The sequence below is a fragment of the Larimichthys crocea genome, chromosome XIII, assembly GCF_000972845.2.
Source record: "Larimichthys crocea isolate SSNF chromosome XIII, L_crocea_2.0, whole genome shotgun sequence".
NCBI lineage: Eukaryota > Metazoa > Chordata > Actinopteri > Sciaenidae > Larimichthys > Larimichthys crocea.
In genome coordinates this window covers 17,662,575-17,681,827 of record NC_040023.1, presented here as the reverse complement: position 1 = coordinate 17,681,827, position 19,253 = coordinate 17,662,575, and the positions used below count along the sequence as shown (strand labels likewise).

Here is a 19,253-nt window from a genome sequence, read left to right as displayed (position 1 = left end):
CTGACACCCAAGTGAACCCAGTTCAACTGCACAGCAGGGATGTAATTTTACAAAAAAAGTTTATTATCTTTTAAAATGTTTGTACACTCGGTATGACAATGTGCTTACACAATACTTACAGTAGAGTAGGGTTAAACTTACTTTTGTACATAGAAAAATAATAACAAAAACAAAAAAAAAGAAAACGCATGAAAATCTCCCCCACCACTGAAATAAAATATAGGGCTGTGAGTCAGCAGAGTCCTATGTTTGACAAGACTGATGTGGGAACTGCATCAGGAGGGCTGAGCTGGTGAGGATGGGTGGGCTCACTGTGCTCCCCGACCCTTCTCTCCTGCATACAGCTTTGGTAATTTTACACATTATTTACACTTTCAATCATGAAATGATAGTCTTTTAACAAAGTGTCTGCTTATTTAAACATTCCCAAAACTATTATTCAATATATTCACATATAAATCAATGTACATATGTTGGAACTGTGTTTTAATGCAATTTAATATACTTCAACAAACTATGCTAATGAAACTACCTTGACGACTGTAAAAATCTTGGAAACTGGGTGACAGAGCAAGGCCAACCTAAGTGTCTCTAAAGTCTCACTAGGACATATAAATGATCGAAGAACCAGAACACACAAGATGTTTTAGAAACTGTTAAAACTGCAATGCTACAACCTTCATTTTCAGCATTATTCCTGCTAGAAGAGGAAACGGGCCAGAACAAGTTGTGGTAGGGGTTGGACAGGAAATGGGGGAAAAATTGATACACAGCTAAACAGCACATCAAACATAACATTCAAACCCTGCTCCCGTTATTATATATAAATCGATAAAAGACATGGAAATATTGATCACTAACCCCATTGCCAACCTGCTGGTTCTTGGTTGATCCATAAGTGTATTTGTGAGTAAAAGCTCATCCCGGTGAGGGCATATTACTTGAAGCAGGAGACATGGAAAATGGAGGAATTTCCATAAGGATACCACGCTGACCTCAGCCTACATCATGCATTCATAAAACAACAGAGGCTCCAAAGTCTTGTGGTTAAGAAGGCAGGGTTTGAGGAGTGGAAGCTTGGACCTCCACAGCCCAGTTAAAAGCAGCACCAGATACAGAGTCAGTGGCAGGGGGTTGAAGCGTGCACAAGAAAAAGGAAGCGGGTGGTTGGAGGGGGATGACTGGACTGGACTGTTTTGTCATTGATCCGTTTTTAACAGTGGAAAGTAACAAAGAAACTTTGATAAATATGATACCAAAAGCTGATTCCGTTGAGTAATCCTCACTCAGGACTAGAAGAGTTTAAAAAGTGGAATTGAGGTGATCATCTCGGGAACATTTAAGAGCCACAAATGAAAAAACAAAACAAAAAACTAAATGCTTAAAATCAAACAGTCAGTGAAAACATTAAGTCTCTGTAGCACCCCTCATCGCGTCATCCTTCAAAAACACAGCACCCACTGCACCTGGAGTTTTGGGTCATTCAGCGACACTCAAAGTCTCGGACAGTCTCCAGAATGTGGCTCCACCGGCGATCCACAGAGCCTGGAGAGCTTCTTGGGCTGCAGTGCAATTCTTAGTCATAAATATATGTAAGAAACTACTCTTTCACGGTTTCAGGCTGGCCAGTACATGAAGGAGTGAATGGAAAGGCAAATCTGTGCTTCTCCTGTGGTCGCGCAGAGCAAGTGTAACATCTACGGCCTCGGAGGCTAATACACCTCTGTGTCCTCCTTGGGCCTGTACACGGAGCCGAATCTCTGCATGTACTTCTTGATGTACTCCTTGGTCTTGTGCTTCACATTCTCGTTACACTCAAGGTCCTCAGGATTGGTGCAAGCTTTCAACTCCTTATTCATAACTCCATGAGTTAGCTAGAAGGATGGGCAGAGGAAAGAGTTAGACATGTTTCTTGTCACCAGACTACAGTAAATGATATAATTACAATGTGTATCTAAGTTGTGGTAGAGTGTTTGGATGGCGACTTTGTCCTTTATAATTTAAGACAATAAAACGCAATCTCTAAATGAGTGAAGCCCAACTTGTCTTTCTGTTTATTGCGCCCATGTCCTCAGAGTCCTGGTATGTCCGAGTGGCACTCAGTGCAAACCACTCCCTACATACACAACCCATGAACCCACTGGGAACCATGGAAAAACAGAAAGCTGCCCTTTGAAGAAACACTGGTTGAAAAGAGCTTTTTAGAAAGGAATGGGTAAAACAAAAGAAGGGGAGATAATAGTTTACATGTACAATGTGTTCTCTCTTCCAGAGGCACAATACAAAAACATTTGGCTGGAGAAAGAAATCGTGGGAGCTCAACTATTTAGTTCTGGTTTGAGGGAAACTTTGAAAACTTCTCCTTTTAAGTCAAAAGCTGACCAATGCTTTCTTTGTGCTCTGACCACGCAGAGGCCAAGGAGAGGTCCTAAGCTTCTCAGCATTAATGGATGTTCTAACAGCACGTGTAAACATCTCATTTGTTTAATCTTACCTTTCTGGCCAGGTGTTTGAAGTCTTCTGTGTTGCTGATGCGCCCAAGTTTGCAGTCTGGCTTCCGGTAAGGATTTAGACATTGCACTATGAACTGGGACATCTGAGAGAAACACGCACACAGACAACACGACATGTTAAAAAGAGAATAATTTCCAAAAAAAAAAACAATTAAAGTTTGTATGGATGGCTAGACAGCAATTACTTCCATGTAGAAAAAAAGGTGCAGAGGTTTGGAAAATTTAAACATCTGGAGTGAAATAACATTGCTGTAAAACATTGTTCACAGAAAGTCTGGCTCACCTCTTTGCGAAATGTCTCTTTACTCTTTTTAGCCAGTTCACTGGAAGTGTCTGCTTCAGCTGTCTTTGTGGAGAACTGTAGTAACATAATAGAATAGATAGATGATATGATTAAGATACATGTTTGCAAACAAGTAGAATTTACTTCACATTAAGCGCTTGGCTTTGTTAGTGAAACAAAACAGACTCCCATCCAAATCTGCTTCAGTCTGTCAGACTTTTTTTTTTTTTAGCCAAGTGGAAGACAGTATTTCCTCGACATGCTGACATGATCCAGCAGAGCAATTTTCTACCATTAAAATGACGGGCGAGGCCCCACCTGCGCATCAACTCAATCAAACATGGCAACTGGCTGCAAAACGGTAGCGATCCAAGGTCAGTGGGGAAATCAGACAGCACCTGCTCGTGAGCTACTTGACACAAAGCAGGGATATCCTGCCAGGATGCTGCCTCCCTGGCCCTAACCTTCAACAACAAAGGCAACAGCTGACTGCCTATACCCACAACAAAGTGGTGAGGATAAAAAAGAGCCAGCAAAAAGATTCATACGCTCAAACATAGTGCCAGGGCCAAGGACCAGGGAAACAGTAAAATTGGACTCTTGACAAATGCAAAGCATGTGCCATAGTTTCAAGTACTGGACGTGGACACCACCACTATCTAACACATGCTGGGAAATGGACCATGACCTGGTAAGCTGTTCTTGGCAAGAAATATAGATTTCTCCATCTCAGTTTTTGATGTTTTTTTTTTTACTTTATCACATCTTTTTAAAAAGAGACAAAAGGGACACTTGCATAGTTGGACAATAATACAAGAAACCGCAAATAAATGAATGCTGGGTCAACCAGATGGTTTCTATTATCCTTAAAGTCAGGATGAAAATGAAGAGGGAAAACAAACGAGGCAGAGGAAGAAGAGATGAGCCACCTCCCCTCTTGGCCTTCAGGCTAAAGGACAGACAGCTGAGCGGGGGGTGGGGTGAGTGGATTCTTTCTTCAAATCTTTGTCTCTGGTAGATTCTGATGAAGCCATTTTATGAGGAGGAGTCATCGGTGAGGCTATAACACTCAGTAAATATGGTGTCGTGCTGAGTGGTTTTCTTTTTTCTCCCCTTGAGACACAGCTGAAAGCAATCACTAGTGCAGCATCTTCAATTACCTCAAGGAACAAACACTATAATCAAGTTTTGCAGCCAAGTACAAACTTTCTCGGAACCAAACGAAAAAGCCAAGAGGATTCTTCATCATTGTCAAATGAAGAAAACATCCAAAGAAAACACAGTCTGCTGCAACACTAGAAGTATTTAAGTTTCATAAATTGCTCAAGGCTCACCTTGGAAGGATTCTCGTCATAGGTGGGTGTTCCCAGGTCCATCTCCGATTCATGGTCCACACTAGTGTTGTCACTACTTCCTTCCCAGGTTGGAGGGTCCCACTGTGTTTGCCTAACGTGCAGCGGGATGTAATGTCAGATAAAATGACTGTATATGCAGGAGGTTTTTAGAGGCACACTTCACGGAGACACAGCAATACCAACCTTGTGACGATATGGTAGTAGTAGATCTTGCCTTCAGGGTCCCGAGCCACTTTCCAGTTGGGAGGTAGGACGATAGTTTTGGGCTTGGGGGGAGAGGGAGGAGGCAGGTCTATCACATTGTTGGGTACAATCATTTCCTGGAGAACAAATAGAAAATAAGTGTTGGCAGCAAATCCATGTAGGTTCACATTTTTTCTTACCATTTCTTTTGGATTTTCCTAAGAGAAAGAGTTCACTTAACATGTTTGATGACAACTGTGGTTAGTCAAACAACAAGTAGAGCACAGTGAGCCATTTCCTTTATTTATTCTAGCTTTAGTCACATTTAAAAAAGGCACTTAATATCATTATACGAGGTCAGGTCTTAGCCCACAGAGTTGCACTGCTCTACAAAGTTGCACAATTTAGCCATATGCTACCCCCTTGTGGCCGTACTAAGACAGGACATGGACTCCAAACAATAATGATTTCTGAAAAACTCCAAGTGGCCAAATAAAGTGTTGCATCCTTCAAAACAGCGAATCTTCAACATCATGCTGCTCAAGAATATCTTTTCTTAACTTATTTGTCAGTGTGTGATGAATTGCACCATCATCCTGTTTCAAGTAAAGACACTTAAATGGGAGCTTTAAAGGCGTCCTTATTTATCAGGGACAGGGTGCAGATTTATCTGTGTGAGCATGTGTTACCTGTTGGACAGTTTGAGATGTGACAATGGTGGTGACTGTGCCTCCCTGCTGCACCACCACCCCCTGCTGATGACCAGGATACACAGGCTGACCATGCAGGTAGCTGGCTGTGGGTTCAGTGTACGTCTTCAGAAACACACAAAGTGCAGTCAGATCATGATCAGACAATTACTGTAGACATTCAGAAATCAGTTCTTGTGTAACACTGTGTTGTGGTGTTCAAAAACGATACATAAGACAGATCAAAATTCTGCAAGACCCAAGCAAAGAGTATGTTACCTGTATTACAGGAGTGTTGGCCTGAGGGTAGGCGGTGGGGATGCTGTAGATGGCTTGGCATGGCTGGCCCTGGTAATAAATGGCCGTCTGTGTCTGAGCCTGTGCTGGGGCTGCGGCATACTGCTGTGCAGGTTGTGTCTGTACAGTCACTGCCTGCTGCGTAGTGGGATCCCAGAGGGTGGTGTAGCTCTGCTGGCTCTGTACCTGAGGGGCCGTTTGGGCTGGTACAGAGAGGACAGCTACGCCTGTGTCCTGGGTTGCTACAGTTGGCTGTGCATACTGCGGAGGGTTGCCAGTGGCGAGATTGGTGGTGGTGATGTGCTGAGAGAGATTTGAGACTGGAGTGGCCTGAGAAGTGGAGGATGGAGAGGTCAGTCCCATATCTGAAATAAGACGCTGAGGAGGTGTCTGTTCATAAGTTAGAGTGGGCTCAACTGAAGGGGTAGGTAGCAGTACTTTTCCTGCGTTCGGGTTGGAGGGATCAACAAAGGTCTGGATGGGATATCCTGGAGGGTATGTGATGAAGCCAGGGCTGGAGGCATAGGCCAGAGCAGGGTCATAAGCCATAGTTTGAAGCTGCTGCTGCTGCTGCTGTTGAAGCTGTTGTTGTTTCTGGGCTTCCCGTTGAGCGACCTCCTGCTCAAACAGCTTTCTGCGCTCCTCCGTGGACAGCTTGTTGCGCTCCTTGGCACCACCTCCTCGTGGTGTTTTGTTGTTGTTAGATAGGTCAAACCTTAAAAATCCAGAGAATACCCATGTTGAATGTCAAAGCTTCATTATGATAAGCAGCTGTATAAAGATCACACTACGATTGGACTCTACAGTATTCCCTCAATTACAAAGATTTACTTACCGTTCCTCGGTTCGCCGGCTGCTCCTCTCGTAGGATGATGGAGGTGAAGTGGAGCGTCTCCTTCTTCTCTCTGTGCTGCGTGGAGTTTTGTCAGAGACTCGATCGCGGTCCCGGTCGCGATCTCGATCTCTGTCTCTGTCTCGGTCTCGGTCTCGGTCCCTATCCCTCTCCCTGTCCCAGTCTCGATCTCTGTCTCTGTCATAATCTCGGTCTCTGTCGCGTTCCCTCTCCTTCTCTCGGTCCCTTTCACGTTCTCGGCTACCGGAAGGGGTGCGTGGCGTCAGAGCTGTGTCTCGATCTCGGCTGCGATCTGTGAGAAAATCTAATTAGCCAAAACCATAAGGAAAAGATTCTAACATAATTCAGCATCGGACTTAAACTTACCATTTCCCTCTTTTTCCACCTGACTCTTTTTGGGTATCCTGTACACCTCCTGAAAGGACAAGTAATTGACATCCATCTTCAGAAAACAACTCTGCATGTTTGAAAAAGACTTCCTTTAAGAGCAATTATTATGAGCTTACCTTTAGATCCTTCCAGCTCTCCAGAAGCCTGGCGGCCATGCCACTAATATCCAAAGCGCTGAGTTGTGGTTCCTGACTCCTCTCACTCTCCACATCTGAGACACCTTCTTCTTCATCCTGAGAAGGAGTTCCTATCACTGATGGGTCCACAGGTGTGACTATGACATCAGAGGACATACTAGCCTCTGGGGGCTCAGAGCTCGGTGCGGCATCAGCGTTAGATTCACTAGCTTGCTCCTCACTACCAGAAGGAGGTTTCTCTGCCTCTTGTGTCTCTACCTGAGCTTCCATATTCTCTGACGGCTGCTCAGTTGGAAGATCAGCCACATCCTTTTGGATGGGCTGACTCTCTGGCTCGAGAACTTCAACGGTGGGCTGGTCCTCTTCAACTTCAGCCTTTTCTGTCACTGCCTGACTGGGCTGCTCCTCCATAGTCTCCTGTTCTTCACTTGGCTCTTTTGGCCCCTCAAGTTCAACTGTCTGAGCCTCACTCGCTTCCTCTTTCATCTCAATTTCTGGCTCCAAATCCAACTCAATTTTTTCTTTTACCTCCTCCTCAGTTTGTGAGTTTGTCTCAGTCTCTTCCTGTTTCTCCTCTTTCAATGACTCGTCCATTGTTTCTTTCGTTGGATTTGCAGCTTCACCCACTGGTTCTGCCTTCAGCTGTTTGCCATCAGGAAGTCCTGCATTGGAGGATTCATCTTCTTCCTCATCATCGTCCTCCTCCTCTTCCTCCTTCCCATCAGATGCTTTGCTGGCGTCAGAGAGTGCGCTGTCCAGACTGTTTTCACTGATGATTTTAAGGCGGCGGTATACAGCAGGTTTGGAAGTGTCGCCATCTAATTCTGGTCCCAGTTTGGTGGAGGAACCATCAGGAGTGTTGAGGGGTGTTTGAGCACGGGAGGTGTTTTCACTGGAGTAGCCATCCATCTCAGCAGGCTGAGGGAGAGTTTTTGTCTGGGCCCATCGCTGAATGAAGGTCAGGACTCTGCTCTCCTCCAACATGTTCTTTGTAGAGATCGGCAGCACAGCCAAGGTCTTCATAATCTGTAAACAGATCAAGAGATCATTATTGATCAAATAGCTAAATACAGCATCTATGTTTGTATAGGCTCTGGTTACTTCTGTTGAATGTGACAAGATTATGAATGTTTTAATGCAAAGTCAATGACATACGTCACCTCTAACTGCAGTTTGATGTTATTAGCACTGTTGCCTTTAGCTTCAGAAAGCTCCACCATGAAGATCCACAGCAAAGACAATCCGTGATGGTCCAGAAACTGCTTCAGGCATGATGGATTTTGGGTATCCTGTGCAACAAAAATGTATTATATTACATACTGGAAATTATAATAACAAATGTCAGCAATATAAACGAGCCATTAACCACTCGGGTCATACTTGTATGAGCTTGAGGCAGATGAGTTTCTGCTCCATGGTTTCCACTCGAACCATTAGTCTGCAGAGACACACCACCTGTTTCTCATCATACAGGCCTTCTCCATTCTCCAGTAACGCCTCAAGCTCTTCATCAACCTGAGGAAGGACAAAGTGATGTCATCATGGAAAATAACACATTTTTCTTGGACCAATAGCCATGAAAACACTTTAGCCTGATTCATGTATTACATAGATAAATTCGTCATGGCTGAAAAAACAAACTAATAATCGAAGCATGACAATTTAAGATGATTTATTAAGTTATTGAGTAATTGAGTGATTGTCATGTGGTGATGCAACCACTTTAACATTACTGCCAGCGATGTGAAAAAGCAACGAGACACTTTCAAATATGTCTGAAAGAACTGACCGTGGTGAGAGCGCTCTTTCGACTGCGGTCTTTCTTCATCTTCCCTCCAGCTGCCCGAACACTAACTCTGTTCTCTCCACCCAGGAAGCCTCTGCAGCTGGGTGCTCCACAAAAGCATTTCTGTGCTTCTTTGCTATAAAAAAAAAGAAAAAGATAAAACAAAGGTAAAATGACCACGGTTAAACAGTCAGAAGGTTAAATAACCACTCTTTATGAACACATATATCTTCATCACAACAAACAGCATAAAATACAAGTGTGGCGAAAAAATGAACTGCAGAGAAACAGTACCCGTATCTCTGGAACTGGTAATCAAATGTCAGTTCAGTTCCTGCAGTGACAGCCTTGGTGGTGAAGAACCCAACTCTGAGCTGGCCATTGACAGTCCACTGGAATGGGATAAAAATTCTCATCAGGTAAGTCAGCATGTAATAAGTTAACCTGAAAGATTATCATTCAAGTGCTTTCTTTTCCCAATTTACCTTTTGAGTTTCACAGTTGGGCTCACAGCTATGGTTCATAAACCGAGAGCAATTACCCTTCAGCGTTGCATCAATGATCTGAAGAGACATTATGCGAGGTCAAATATTTATGCTGGACACTTTGCCTCGAATCATTAAACTAGATTTCAGTTTAAATATTAACAAAGTGCAAAGTGTTATATTATTGCTTACCTCATTATTCTTTAAAGACATGAAGTAGTAGTGGATGTTCTTATTGCGAGCATATTCTTTCACCCTTGTTTTGAACTCCTTGTGGTCCAATACCTCACCGCAGTATTCCAGCACAAATGTGTTTCTGAGATGGAAGTAAAAACAAGTTTGACGATGATCAAATCTAAGGACACTACCTGCTACACAAAGATCAAATTCCAGTAGTATGTTCAGACTTCTTAACTTTAACTTAACTTGAATAAATCTTGATATATTCTAATTATATAAGCTTAGGCATCAACCTACTGAAATGACACTTTGACACAGCATGAATCTTTACTATGTAGCCTAACATAATCCACAATATAGGTAGCCTCACAATAACTACAAAGCTTGTCAATTAAATATTAAATGCATAAAAAAACATTTTAAAACGTTATAATGAAAGCTTTTAAGAGGCTTACGAAGACAAGTCTTTAGCTGCCCGTAGTCCCCAGCCCTTGTCTTCTGTAAGGATAACATCGAAGTCTGCATGTTGCTTCATCTGAAAGCGTCGATTAGAGCAGTAGACCCCATTCAGGCACCGTGAGGAGCTGGAGAAAAACAAAACAAAATAAAACAAAACAAAACAGTTCAAGACCCAAAAAAGACGGTATTCTTAAATCAACATATGTCAACAGACTTCTACACATTTGTATAGTTTTCCTATTTCCTACAGGATTAACTTTAATGTTGAGTTTGTCAAATTTGGACAGCATGATTTCTTATTTAACATTGTTGTGTTTTTAAATGTTGTCACATTATCTGTAATAATCAACTCACCACTCAATCATCAGCAACCGGTTTAAACAGTCTTCGCCGCATGCTAACACTCCCCTTGAACGCTCCTCTCTGGGCAGCACTGGACACTCACATTGCATTCTTTTTATATCTCGATGAGATTTGCTCTTCTTTCTACAAAAAAAAAAACAAACATTTGAAAACTTTGAAGCTTAAGTTTCATAATGGAGGCTATTTGTTTTGTTGATCAGGCGGGACAACACCTTACCTCTCTGTCAGGTACAGGTTCTCCTCAATCAAGTCAAAGTAAGGGGGCATCTTCTTAGACTTGGACAACTCTTTCCATTTATTGGCATCCTGAAAGTCTCGCAGAGCGAGCGATGGACGTTGTACCTCGGCTTTGACATGACTCTCCTTGGAGATGTCAGTTTCTCCTAGACGCTCCCTCTTGCCTGCAGGCCCAGCTTCTGCCTCATTGTCTGAATCAGACTCGATCTCTGGACGCCTTTTCTTGGGAGGACCCCGGCCTCTGTGGGGCCTAAAACTGTCATCTCTAGGGGGGTCAGGCACAGTGGAGCCCCTGCTGTTGCTGCTTATTTCATGCCCTTGTACAAAGCTTGATGACCCAGCAGTGTTGAGTCCACGGCAATCAACAGCAGTTTTAAGATTAAATGGTTTATCTCCACTGTAGTCATCGTGGTCATTGGTTAGGGAGTCTGGATGGATTTCACCTGCAGGATCCTGATAATGTTCATGCACATGGAGGTAGGTATTTCGGTTAGTCTGCATGGTAGAGGATTGGTGGTTCCAGGATGCATTAATCTGCATGTGCTCCTGCACCTTGGGAGAGGTTCCTGTCAGTTTAGTGTTCGGTAACTGTGGCCCATGACTGCTATCAGGCTGCTGGTAAGTACTACTGGGCTGTTCTAGTTGCGAAAAATCCCAACTGAGGTTGAATCCATTCTTGTCACTGATGTTGTCAGCACTGGAGAAATCATTGGGTTGGTAATGAGAGTACATACTGTCACCTCTGCTGCTTACATTATGCTGTTTGTGCCCTTGCTCACACTGTCTGGAATTATCAAGGCTGTGGGCAGGATCTGTGGCACTTGCATGGGCATTGACAAGACCAGGCATGTAAGGCTGGGCACGGATGGAGCTGGAACCCTCTGAGTGACTGGTGCTATCAATCATATTACTCTGGGACTGGCATAACATGCTGCTATTAGATGAATCATATACGCCAGCACATGGTCCACTGGTTTCCACAAAAGCAGCTGCTATATTAGCATTCTGCAGTTCTGAACTTTTCACTGGAGCACACGGGGACGCTCCTGAGTTCTGTGTATCCATTGTTAGGGAAGAATTCTTTGGCACCACCACCACAGAGTGCAATCGTTTTATAGCCTCGCCGCAATCAGAGTCATACTCTGAGTTGTCACTATCACTGGCCTCGCTCTGCCCTCCTAATGCTTCTGGATTTAGTGCTGTTCTCTTACTCAATTTGCTCTTGTGAGTGTCGCTGCCCTTGGATTTCTCTTCGTGATCGTCACCATTCCAACTCTGCATGTCTGCAGCCATGTCAACCTGTGATGTGCGATCGTTTATGTGCAGAGGGTCACCTGTGTTTGTTTTTTGAGAAACACTTAGTTTTAAGTCACAGTGGTCAATGCTGGTGCTTTCATGTGAAGGCTCACTTTGGTCTTTGTATTTATCGGTCATGGGTGTGCTATCTGAGCCGACTTCCTGCTTTGAGATCTCAATCTGCTTCACCAGTGTGGAATGTGTTTCAGCTTCTTGCTGAAGAGTATCTTTAATGTCAGAGTCTTGTTGGCTGTTTTCTTTAGAAAATTCAATTTTTTTCACAGAGATCACTTTTTTAACAGTCAGCTTAGTCTCTGCACATAGTGTCCTCTGTGAATTATCACTCTCTGCGGCGTCCTGCCCAACAATATCCCATCTGGACTTTTTGGTTGTACTGCTACTCTTTTTAACAGTATCAGTATTTTGTTGTTCAAGTGTCAGCTGATTCTCAGATTCAAGACAAGATGAGTCAGATCTGAGTGGCACACTTGTGTCAACCTGCTTGTCGATTGTTGAAACTATATTCAGCTCAACAATCTCTGGTTTAGTGTTCTGCTGGACATCATGTGTGACAGGTACATCTGCTGTATCAAGTAAGGACCTTTGCCCTGGTGAACAGTGAATAATTTTCTTGTCCGGGATGCACATTATTGTATCATTACTACTGCATGAATTTAAAACAGCTGCATTTAAGTTCACATGTGTTCGGTTATTAGAAGAAAGGCTATCCTTCACGTTTGTCAAGTTTTCCAGGGCGGCATTTACATGCTTTAGGCTTTCACTTGAGGGTAAAGCTGAGGCATTTTCATTCTCAACCTCATGACCTGATTTTGTTTCTTTTCTATTTGATGAAGATTCTTGCAAACTCTTAGCGGTGCATGAGACCATCTCCTTAAAATCCTGATTACTATGTGCATTTCCACCAGATTTTTCTTTTTCACTCGGAGAACATAATTCTGTGGTGTTTGCATATGGTGGTGCTTTGCCAGGGCTGTGAAATATGTCATTTGATTGTCTATCATGTCCGCTCGTTTTCACAGAGGATCGAGAAGGGGTCATCTGCCTCGAATCTGACCTATTGGTTTTCTTTTGGGAGTTTTTAAAGTTCTCCTCCGATCCACAGCTTCTATCAGAAGCCTGTGATTTTCCTTTATGATCTGCGTCAGAGTCACTAGAGCTGCTTTTCTGCCGTTTTTCATATGTCTGAGAGTGGGTATGCATACTGGAAGAAGAGGATTTGCTGCTGGTCTCTGATTTGTGGTGGGAGCTAGATTTACGGTAACTGGAGTCCGGATCAGGAGAGCACTTGCGCTGGGAATCAGAGTCTGACAGTTGCTTTGACGTCCTTTCAGACTTTGACGATTGTGTCCTTCTATCCAATTCTGAGGAGTGAGGAGAATCTGCAGATTTGGAGGATTTCTCAGATTTTGAGTAGGAAGATGATTTTAACTCTTTATGTGAGCTTGAATGTGCAGACGATCTACTGGAGTCACTTGTCCTTGTCCTTGTCTTCCTGTGATCATCCTCTGAGTCAGAACTGTCCCGAGTTCTATCAGTGCGAGAACGAGAACGTCTTCTCTCTCTGCGTGGAGAACTCCTGTGTGATCTCCGTTCAGAATCGTGATAGTATGACCTTTCAGAACGTGAACCTCTGTCACCTCGGGATCTCTCTGTTCTGGAGTGAGATGAACTTGTTCGAGACCCTCTTGATCTAGATCGTGATCTAGACCTGGTCCTTCTGCGATCTTTGTCTGATCGAGATGAGCGTGAAGATGTATGTCGAGAATCGCGGTCTGTTTTGGAGTAACTAGAAGACCTTTCATGATTCTCTGACCGTTTAGAGGAACTTTTTTCCTTTTCCTCCGCATGTGAACCAGAGGAAGACTTTTTTACCTCTTTGATTCTGCTGTCAGAGTTTGTTTTACTTTTGGAGTCAACTGATTTTCGACTGGAAGACAACTGTACTGAATCTCCATCAGATTCTGAGCCAGGGGGAGCACTTTCAGAGTGGGACCTGCTTTTATTTCTGTATTCCTTACTGTCCTGCTCAGCACTGCTGGAACTCTCTCCATCTTTTCCTGAGGAAGCAGCCGGCTTCTTGTGGGTAGGAGTTACCCTTGTCTCAGAGGCTTCGATATGAGCATTCTCAGAGGGACTGACACTGACGACGCTCTGAGGCAGGGGTGTTGGGAATTCAGTTGCACTCTTACTTTCTGATTTCGGCAGAATCTGCAGTTCAGAGGAGTGTGGTTCCCCTGGCACAACAGATGTTGGTTTGTCTTCAGTCACAGAGACACTGAGAATTTGCTTCTTGAAATGCATCTTTGCCATGTCCGTTTTCAGTTTAGTGGCTGGGGAGACTGATGTTTGAGAATGTGTCTCTGCTGTTGATATTGGCACCATTGGTGTCAGCTTTTGCTCAGTTTTACTGTCCGTATTTTGCCCTGCTTTGTCTGAGGTTGACTGTGACAAGGCAGGGTGAGGTTCAGTGAGTGACTTCTCGGGGCTGGCAGGGATGAAGAAAGGGCTCTGCAGTGGCTTCTTGGTCTGTGCAAGGCTGAAGGACACTTTCTGACGACCCTGATCCTCTAGGTTGACCTTCATCTTGGCCCCTCTAGTTAGGAGATGGTTGGATAGCATGACTCTGGGAGACAGACTTTTGATTAGAGCTGCCTTGGATAGGCCCTCTACCTTCACCTACAACAAAAGAGAGACCAGAAATAAAGCTTCTTGAAAAGCAGGGGTTGTATCTGGCTGCTAAAATGCTCATAAATAGCATGAATAGCAATGAAAAGTAAATATTTACAGTTAACTTTTTTCAGCTTACCGAGGCACCACTCCCCTCCTCTCTGCAGTTGCACACATCATGGGAACATAAAAAAGGAAGAAAGACAGAAATTTATTTGCAATAATTTAAGATTATCAGGAGGGATATTAGCAACTACAAACTAATTTTCTAGGTAACCTTGGACGATGGGAACATGTTGTTGACCGTATGTGTTCTTGTAACTGTTAATGATTTTGAAGCACAACATGTCACCCAATCTACATCAGTGTTAGGTGTACTCTTTCCACTGCTCGCTCCTGTAACTCCCCACTTTGTGCAGGAGACGTGTCATACTATCAATTAGCTTGCTTGAGATTTGTCTCTTAGCTTCAATAAAGAAAATGCTCATATACAGAACATAAGAAATCCATAAAAGGGAACAAGTTGACATATGACATAACAAGCATAGATTCCTCTATCGTTCTGTTAGTCATATCATAGTATGTGTCAAGGCTTCACACTGTACTTGGTGCAGTGATGGACAGACATTTGATGGCAGGTAAAAGGTTGTCAAGTTCCCTGGCCTATCAATTGCACACATAACTGACCACAGGAATAGCTAAAGGAAGAAAATAGGTGAGCGCTATATTCAAGTACAAGTATATAGTCACCAACTGTAGCAGTTCTGCAGATATATGTGAGCCAATGATTCAAATTTGAGTTGTTCCTTTTAGAAAATTTCTAATGCAGCTCTGACATACAATTCAGTTTGGACACGTGTTTGACCAAAAGCACTTTTTCTTGGTCTCCAATTATATNCCTATATCCATTCCTGTAAGAAATTGATTTAAACTACAGCTCAGTTTAAAAGAAAGTAACTTATCAGAAGGCATACTGGATATTTGAAAAAAACTTTAAACTAAAGCTACATGTTTGGGTGAAAGGCTATATAATATGTTCAAGGTTCAAACTACTTTAGATATTACTTAATTCAAAAATCCATTCTTTTCAGACAGAATATATTACAGCGAAAATATACGTCATCGCTCTACAGACAGTAAGGTTGTTACAATACCAGAATTTTAAATGTTGATACAATGTCATGGCAAAAGAAAAAAGTCCTTGGTACATAAAATAGGATATTTTTATATATCCTTTTTTTTTTTTTTTAAATAAACAGCAACAACAAAATGCACACAGTGCTGGTACAGAAAAAGTCACTGAACACACACTGAGGACTCGTTGCAGAGTTTCCCACAGAATGAATGTACCTGGGGTGGGAATTATATTTTAACTGAATACATCACCATATTTCTAGTTATTTCTTATGTCGCTTATTTCAGTGTTTACTTACAAACTACTTGAACCTGTTCACTGTGCTTTTCCTTCTCTTTTACCCACGCACACACACACACACACACACACACACACACACTCCTACACTTCCATCTCTTACTGCACACACACCAGCTAGCCCTGCCTCTCTCTGAATAATACAGGAACAGCAGTATTTTTACAAAGTCATCCAAAAAAACAAACAATTCTGTTTTCACAGCAGCAGGTGAGCCGTAAATACAGCCGCTGTTAATGATGCAGCTCATCGAAACATGGTGTGTTTACTGTGTTATGTGTGTATGCGGGCGCCTATGACGTAACACCGGATAACATCTTTTTAGATACTATTAAACATATCATTAATTGACATACTGTAAACCAACTACAGCACAGGCCGGACTGTCTGTGGTTGCCACGTTACATTATGTTTGTGATATCACTGCTGAGTGCAGTCAAAGCGTTACAGACTGCTCGTTATTAAGGTTTTCTCACACGTTTCATCACACACTGAAACAACAAAAAAAATTTGTGTTGATGGTTAAATGCTCATGAAGAACATGAGATGTGATAATTACTGTTCAATCAATTATTCCAAAACTTTACCGTAGATTTCATTTGGATGATTTGTGAATGTCCCTTAATCAAAGGCAGAAATAACCAAACCAACTCACATCATTTAGATTGATTGTCTACACTGCTGAGTCTAGCAACTGGTGATGCCAATTAAAAAAAACAAACAAAAAAAACAGCTGAGGCAACAAAACACAGAAACAAAGTTCAAAGTTATGTATTCAACTTGTAAAAAGGGTTTTGTTCCTCCTTTTGTTCTATTAAAGTGCATGTGTTTTCCTTAGGGTAGGCTAATATGGGTGCAGGGCAACAATTGGGCCATTTAATCCTTAAGGATTTCCTTTTTTCCTTTTTCTCTGTGACCTTCAAAACGAGACACTTCTGCAGTGATATTCTGTTATGTAGAAAGAGCTATAACAAGCAGTTTACAGTCAAAAGATGAATCAAGAGACCTACCAGACCAAGAACATTAGCCTTTTAGTCAGGTGTTGTTTGAATATTTTACAGTTTTAAGTACAGGAATGTTATTTCAACTGTAACGCATGCGTGATTCATGTTTTTAAGTTATGTTTTAAGTCATCTTCACATTGTATTTAGGAGGTGTTTCTACCATTATATAGTAATGTCACCGTTATCTGTGGGTACGCTACTCAAATTCAACCTATCTATACACTGACTGATGTCAGGAATAATGACATAAATACATAACAAAAGGAAACATGTCATCAGATAGCAATTTAAAAAAAAACAAACAAGCCCAAGGCTTTTTGCAGAGAACAGTCTTGTATTTTTAATGCTCAAATAACTATCAGTGTATGAATAATGATGCTCGGGATCACCTTGATATTAAAAACAGTAAATATGTGAAAGAAAACCCTTCACAGACGCCATCCAAGACAAAACACAACTTAATAAGCCGACTAAAACTATTTCCATATTCATATCAAAGAACTCTAAACAAAACAGAAAGCGTGAAGAGTTGCATTTTGTGCTACCTGATTTCTGACTTGAGAAGAGTGTCCATTGAGAAACTCGTCTAGGATTAGAAGGTCTGAAGAGGCTGCTGGCCAAGACTAATCCCAATCAGAGAAATGAGCCCTCCAAAGTGACGCCACACCTGACAAAAAGAAAGATAAGGTTGCAATGAACTGAGCCTTAGCAGTAACAGCTTTCAGCCACTCTGTCAGTGAGTACTATCATTTTGACATTATTGACATCTGGTTGCAGATAACTTTTTGTTTCACACACTAAGTATAGTGTTCGGTACTGGTATGGCTTGTGCAAAAACACACTGTCTATGTATACAGCATGCTTACAACCGTTATACTATTAATGTCTGCTGCAGGAGCCCCTTCCTGATAATCCTGTTATCTATTATTGGCAGAGCATCAAGTTGCACATCTTAATATTTAAGACAGCCGGGAGATTTTCCCCTCTTGTCTCACTTGTTTGGTTGTTGATCTCTGGCTGCTATCGCTTTGATTCATCACAACAACAACAACAACAAAAAGAGAGCTTCCATTCATCTGCGGTTTATAAATAGTGCAATCATGGTCGGAGATAGATGAAAAACATGGATGCAGGGTAGAGCAGTGGAGAACATGCATCTCATTATTGGAGACAAGCAAAACGACCTCATACAGAAAACACAAAAGGGAGGGAGGAGGGGGGGTGCTGTGGGAATGAGGATTTATGTGAATGAACACATCGACACGCTCGTGGAAAAACAAACGGTGACTTTGGTTTCAAGCAACAACAACAAAAAAATAAAAAATAGGAAGCTAAAAAGCATGGCCTGAGCGGGAGGGCTGCACACAGCCAGATCCATGGCCTTTAAAAGGACTCACTGTGAAAGCGAGCAGAGGATGTGCTGCAAAGCTAAAGATTTACAGTGAAATGTGGTAGCAAGATCTGCCAACTACTCGTGTGTATAAGCAGTGAGCAGCCAGGCAAAGCGGCTTTGACTGAGGTTTGTGAAAAATACGAGAGGCAGCTACCGTCAGGCTAACTGAGGTGAGCTAACACTAACAGGCAGCTTCCGTGGGCCGTCTTCAAACACTAGCGTTAGCTCGTGCTGTGTATAATGATTCATGTTGTTAATGTTGACCTGCTGTTACTCACTTATTAAATAATGCGATTTAGTGTTGACTAATGCGAAGTTTTTTTTAAAAAAGGTCACTTTTGTGTTGATAAACGAACACGGCTTAGCCCGAGCTAGCATCCGGAGCTAACGCTAGCTGGGTTAGCAAGCCAGTGGGCTAACACTGTTGTTAGGTTTTGTGTAACTTGTGGACCTTTTTATCCGTCACAGCTCAGAGTAAATACGCTTTTCACGACCAGCGGGGAGCTCGTTGCTTTTCTAATTCACTGAATAAACCAGCACCGGGGTGGATATACGTCTCCGTCTGCACCCGGCTTTACTAGCATGCCAGCTAATGATGTTTTGTCTTGTGTGATGGTTCAGCCACAAATATCGTAACACAATCGACCGCTCAAGAGGTACTCACTTTATGAAGTGCTTAAGGTCACAAGGTTCCCCCATCCTCGAAATCACCTGTAATCGGCCCTTTGTAAAACATCAAGGAGACGCCGACGTCAAATCCATACGGAGCTGTCGGAAATGATCGTCGGCTGTGCGGCTCCGCTGCTGCTGCTGCTGCTGCTGCTGCTGCTGCGCCCCAGCCTCAGCCCGGGTGAACGCTGGTACTATCGAGCTAACATGAGCTCACACAACTTAGCCAAGAGTTTGAAGGAGAGATCACGAACAAATGAGCACTAAAAAAAAACCCCGAGCCGAGCCGCCCTCAAGAAAGAGTCTACAATAAGAGTGACAAGCTGCTTTTCGCTTGAAGGGTTTTTATAAACATGTCTGTGGGATAGCTTTTTAATTCCACACACTGATCCTCTTCAGTGTCTTGTCTTGCTGTGTGGCTGCTGTGTTCAACAACATCACATGATGAGTGGGGACATAGCTGGCGCGAACCCTGGAGCGCACTGCGAACAGTGACTTCATAAATAATAATAACAATAATAATAATAATAATAATAATAATAATAATACATTTTATTTCATAG

The 19,253-nt window shown here is 42.6% G+C and overlaps 1 protein-coding gene across 4 annotated transcripts; it reads right to left on the bottom strand.

Annotated features, from left to right (window-relative positions):
- Positions 1 to 40: 40 nt before the first annotated feature.
- On the bottom strand, positions 41 to 19,121 carry setd2 (SET domain containing 2, histone lysine methyltransferase). 4 transcript variants are annotated; one of them, XM_010756909.3, is made up of 22 exons: positions 18,686 to 19,121; positions 17,174 to 17,295; positions 14,334 to 14,355; positions 10,191 to 14,203; positions 9,965 to 10,096; positions 9,607 to 9,735; positions 9,164 to 9,287; positions 8,972 to 9,049; positions 8,781 to 8,878; positions 8,490 to 8,622; positions 8,081 to 8,215; positions 7,861 to 7,989; positions 6,680 to 7,726; positions 6,540 to 6,588; positions 6,156 to 6,465; positions 5,303 to 6,035; positions 5,024 to 5,149; positions 4,335 to 4,471; positions 4,131 to 4,242; positions 2,797 to 2,871; positions 2,495 to 2,596; positions 41 to 1,874 (listed from the first exon to the last, which is right to left on the bottom strand). In XM_010756909.3, exons 2-22 carry the CDS (start codon positions 17,200 to 17,202, stop codon positions 1,713 to 1,715), a joined length of 7,875 nt encoding a protein of 2,624 aa, XP_010755211.3. In that variant the 5' UTR covers positions 17,203 to 17,295; positions 18,686 to 19,121; the 3' UTR covers positions 41 to 1,712. The 4 variants fall into 4 exon arrangements, with proteins under 4 accessions (XP_010755211.3, XP_010755213.3, XP_019126593.2 ...); XM_010756911.3 differs by lacking the exon at positions 17,174 to 17,295 and having other exon boundaries at positions 5,303 to 5,650; positions 5,759 to 6,035; XM_019271048.2 differs by lacking the exon at positions 17,174 to 17,295.
- Positions 19,122 to 19,253: the final 132 nt, after the last annotated feature.

Bases quoted from the DNA above. Each gene is read 5' to 3' on its own strand.
- setd2 (XM_019271048.2), bottom strand. From the start codon at position 18,720: ATGGGGGAACCTTGTGACCTTAAGCACTTCATAAA. The intron at 8,879-8,971 runs GTAAATTGGGAA...ATCCCATTCCAG, and splicing joins CCAACTGTGAAACTCAAAAG to TGGACTGTCAATGGCCAGCT. The intron at 2,597-2,796 runs GTGAGCCAGACT...TGTTTCTCTCAG, and splicing joins AAGAGACATTTCGCAAAGAG to ATGTCCCAGTTCATAGTGCA.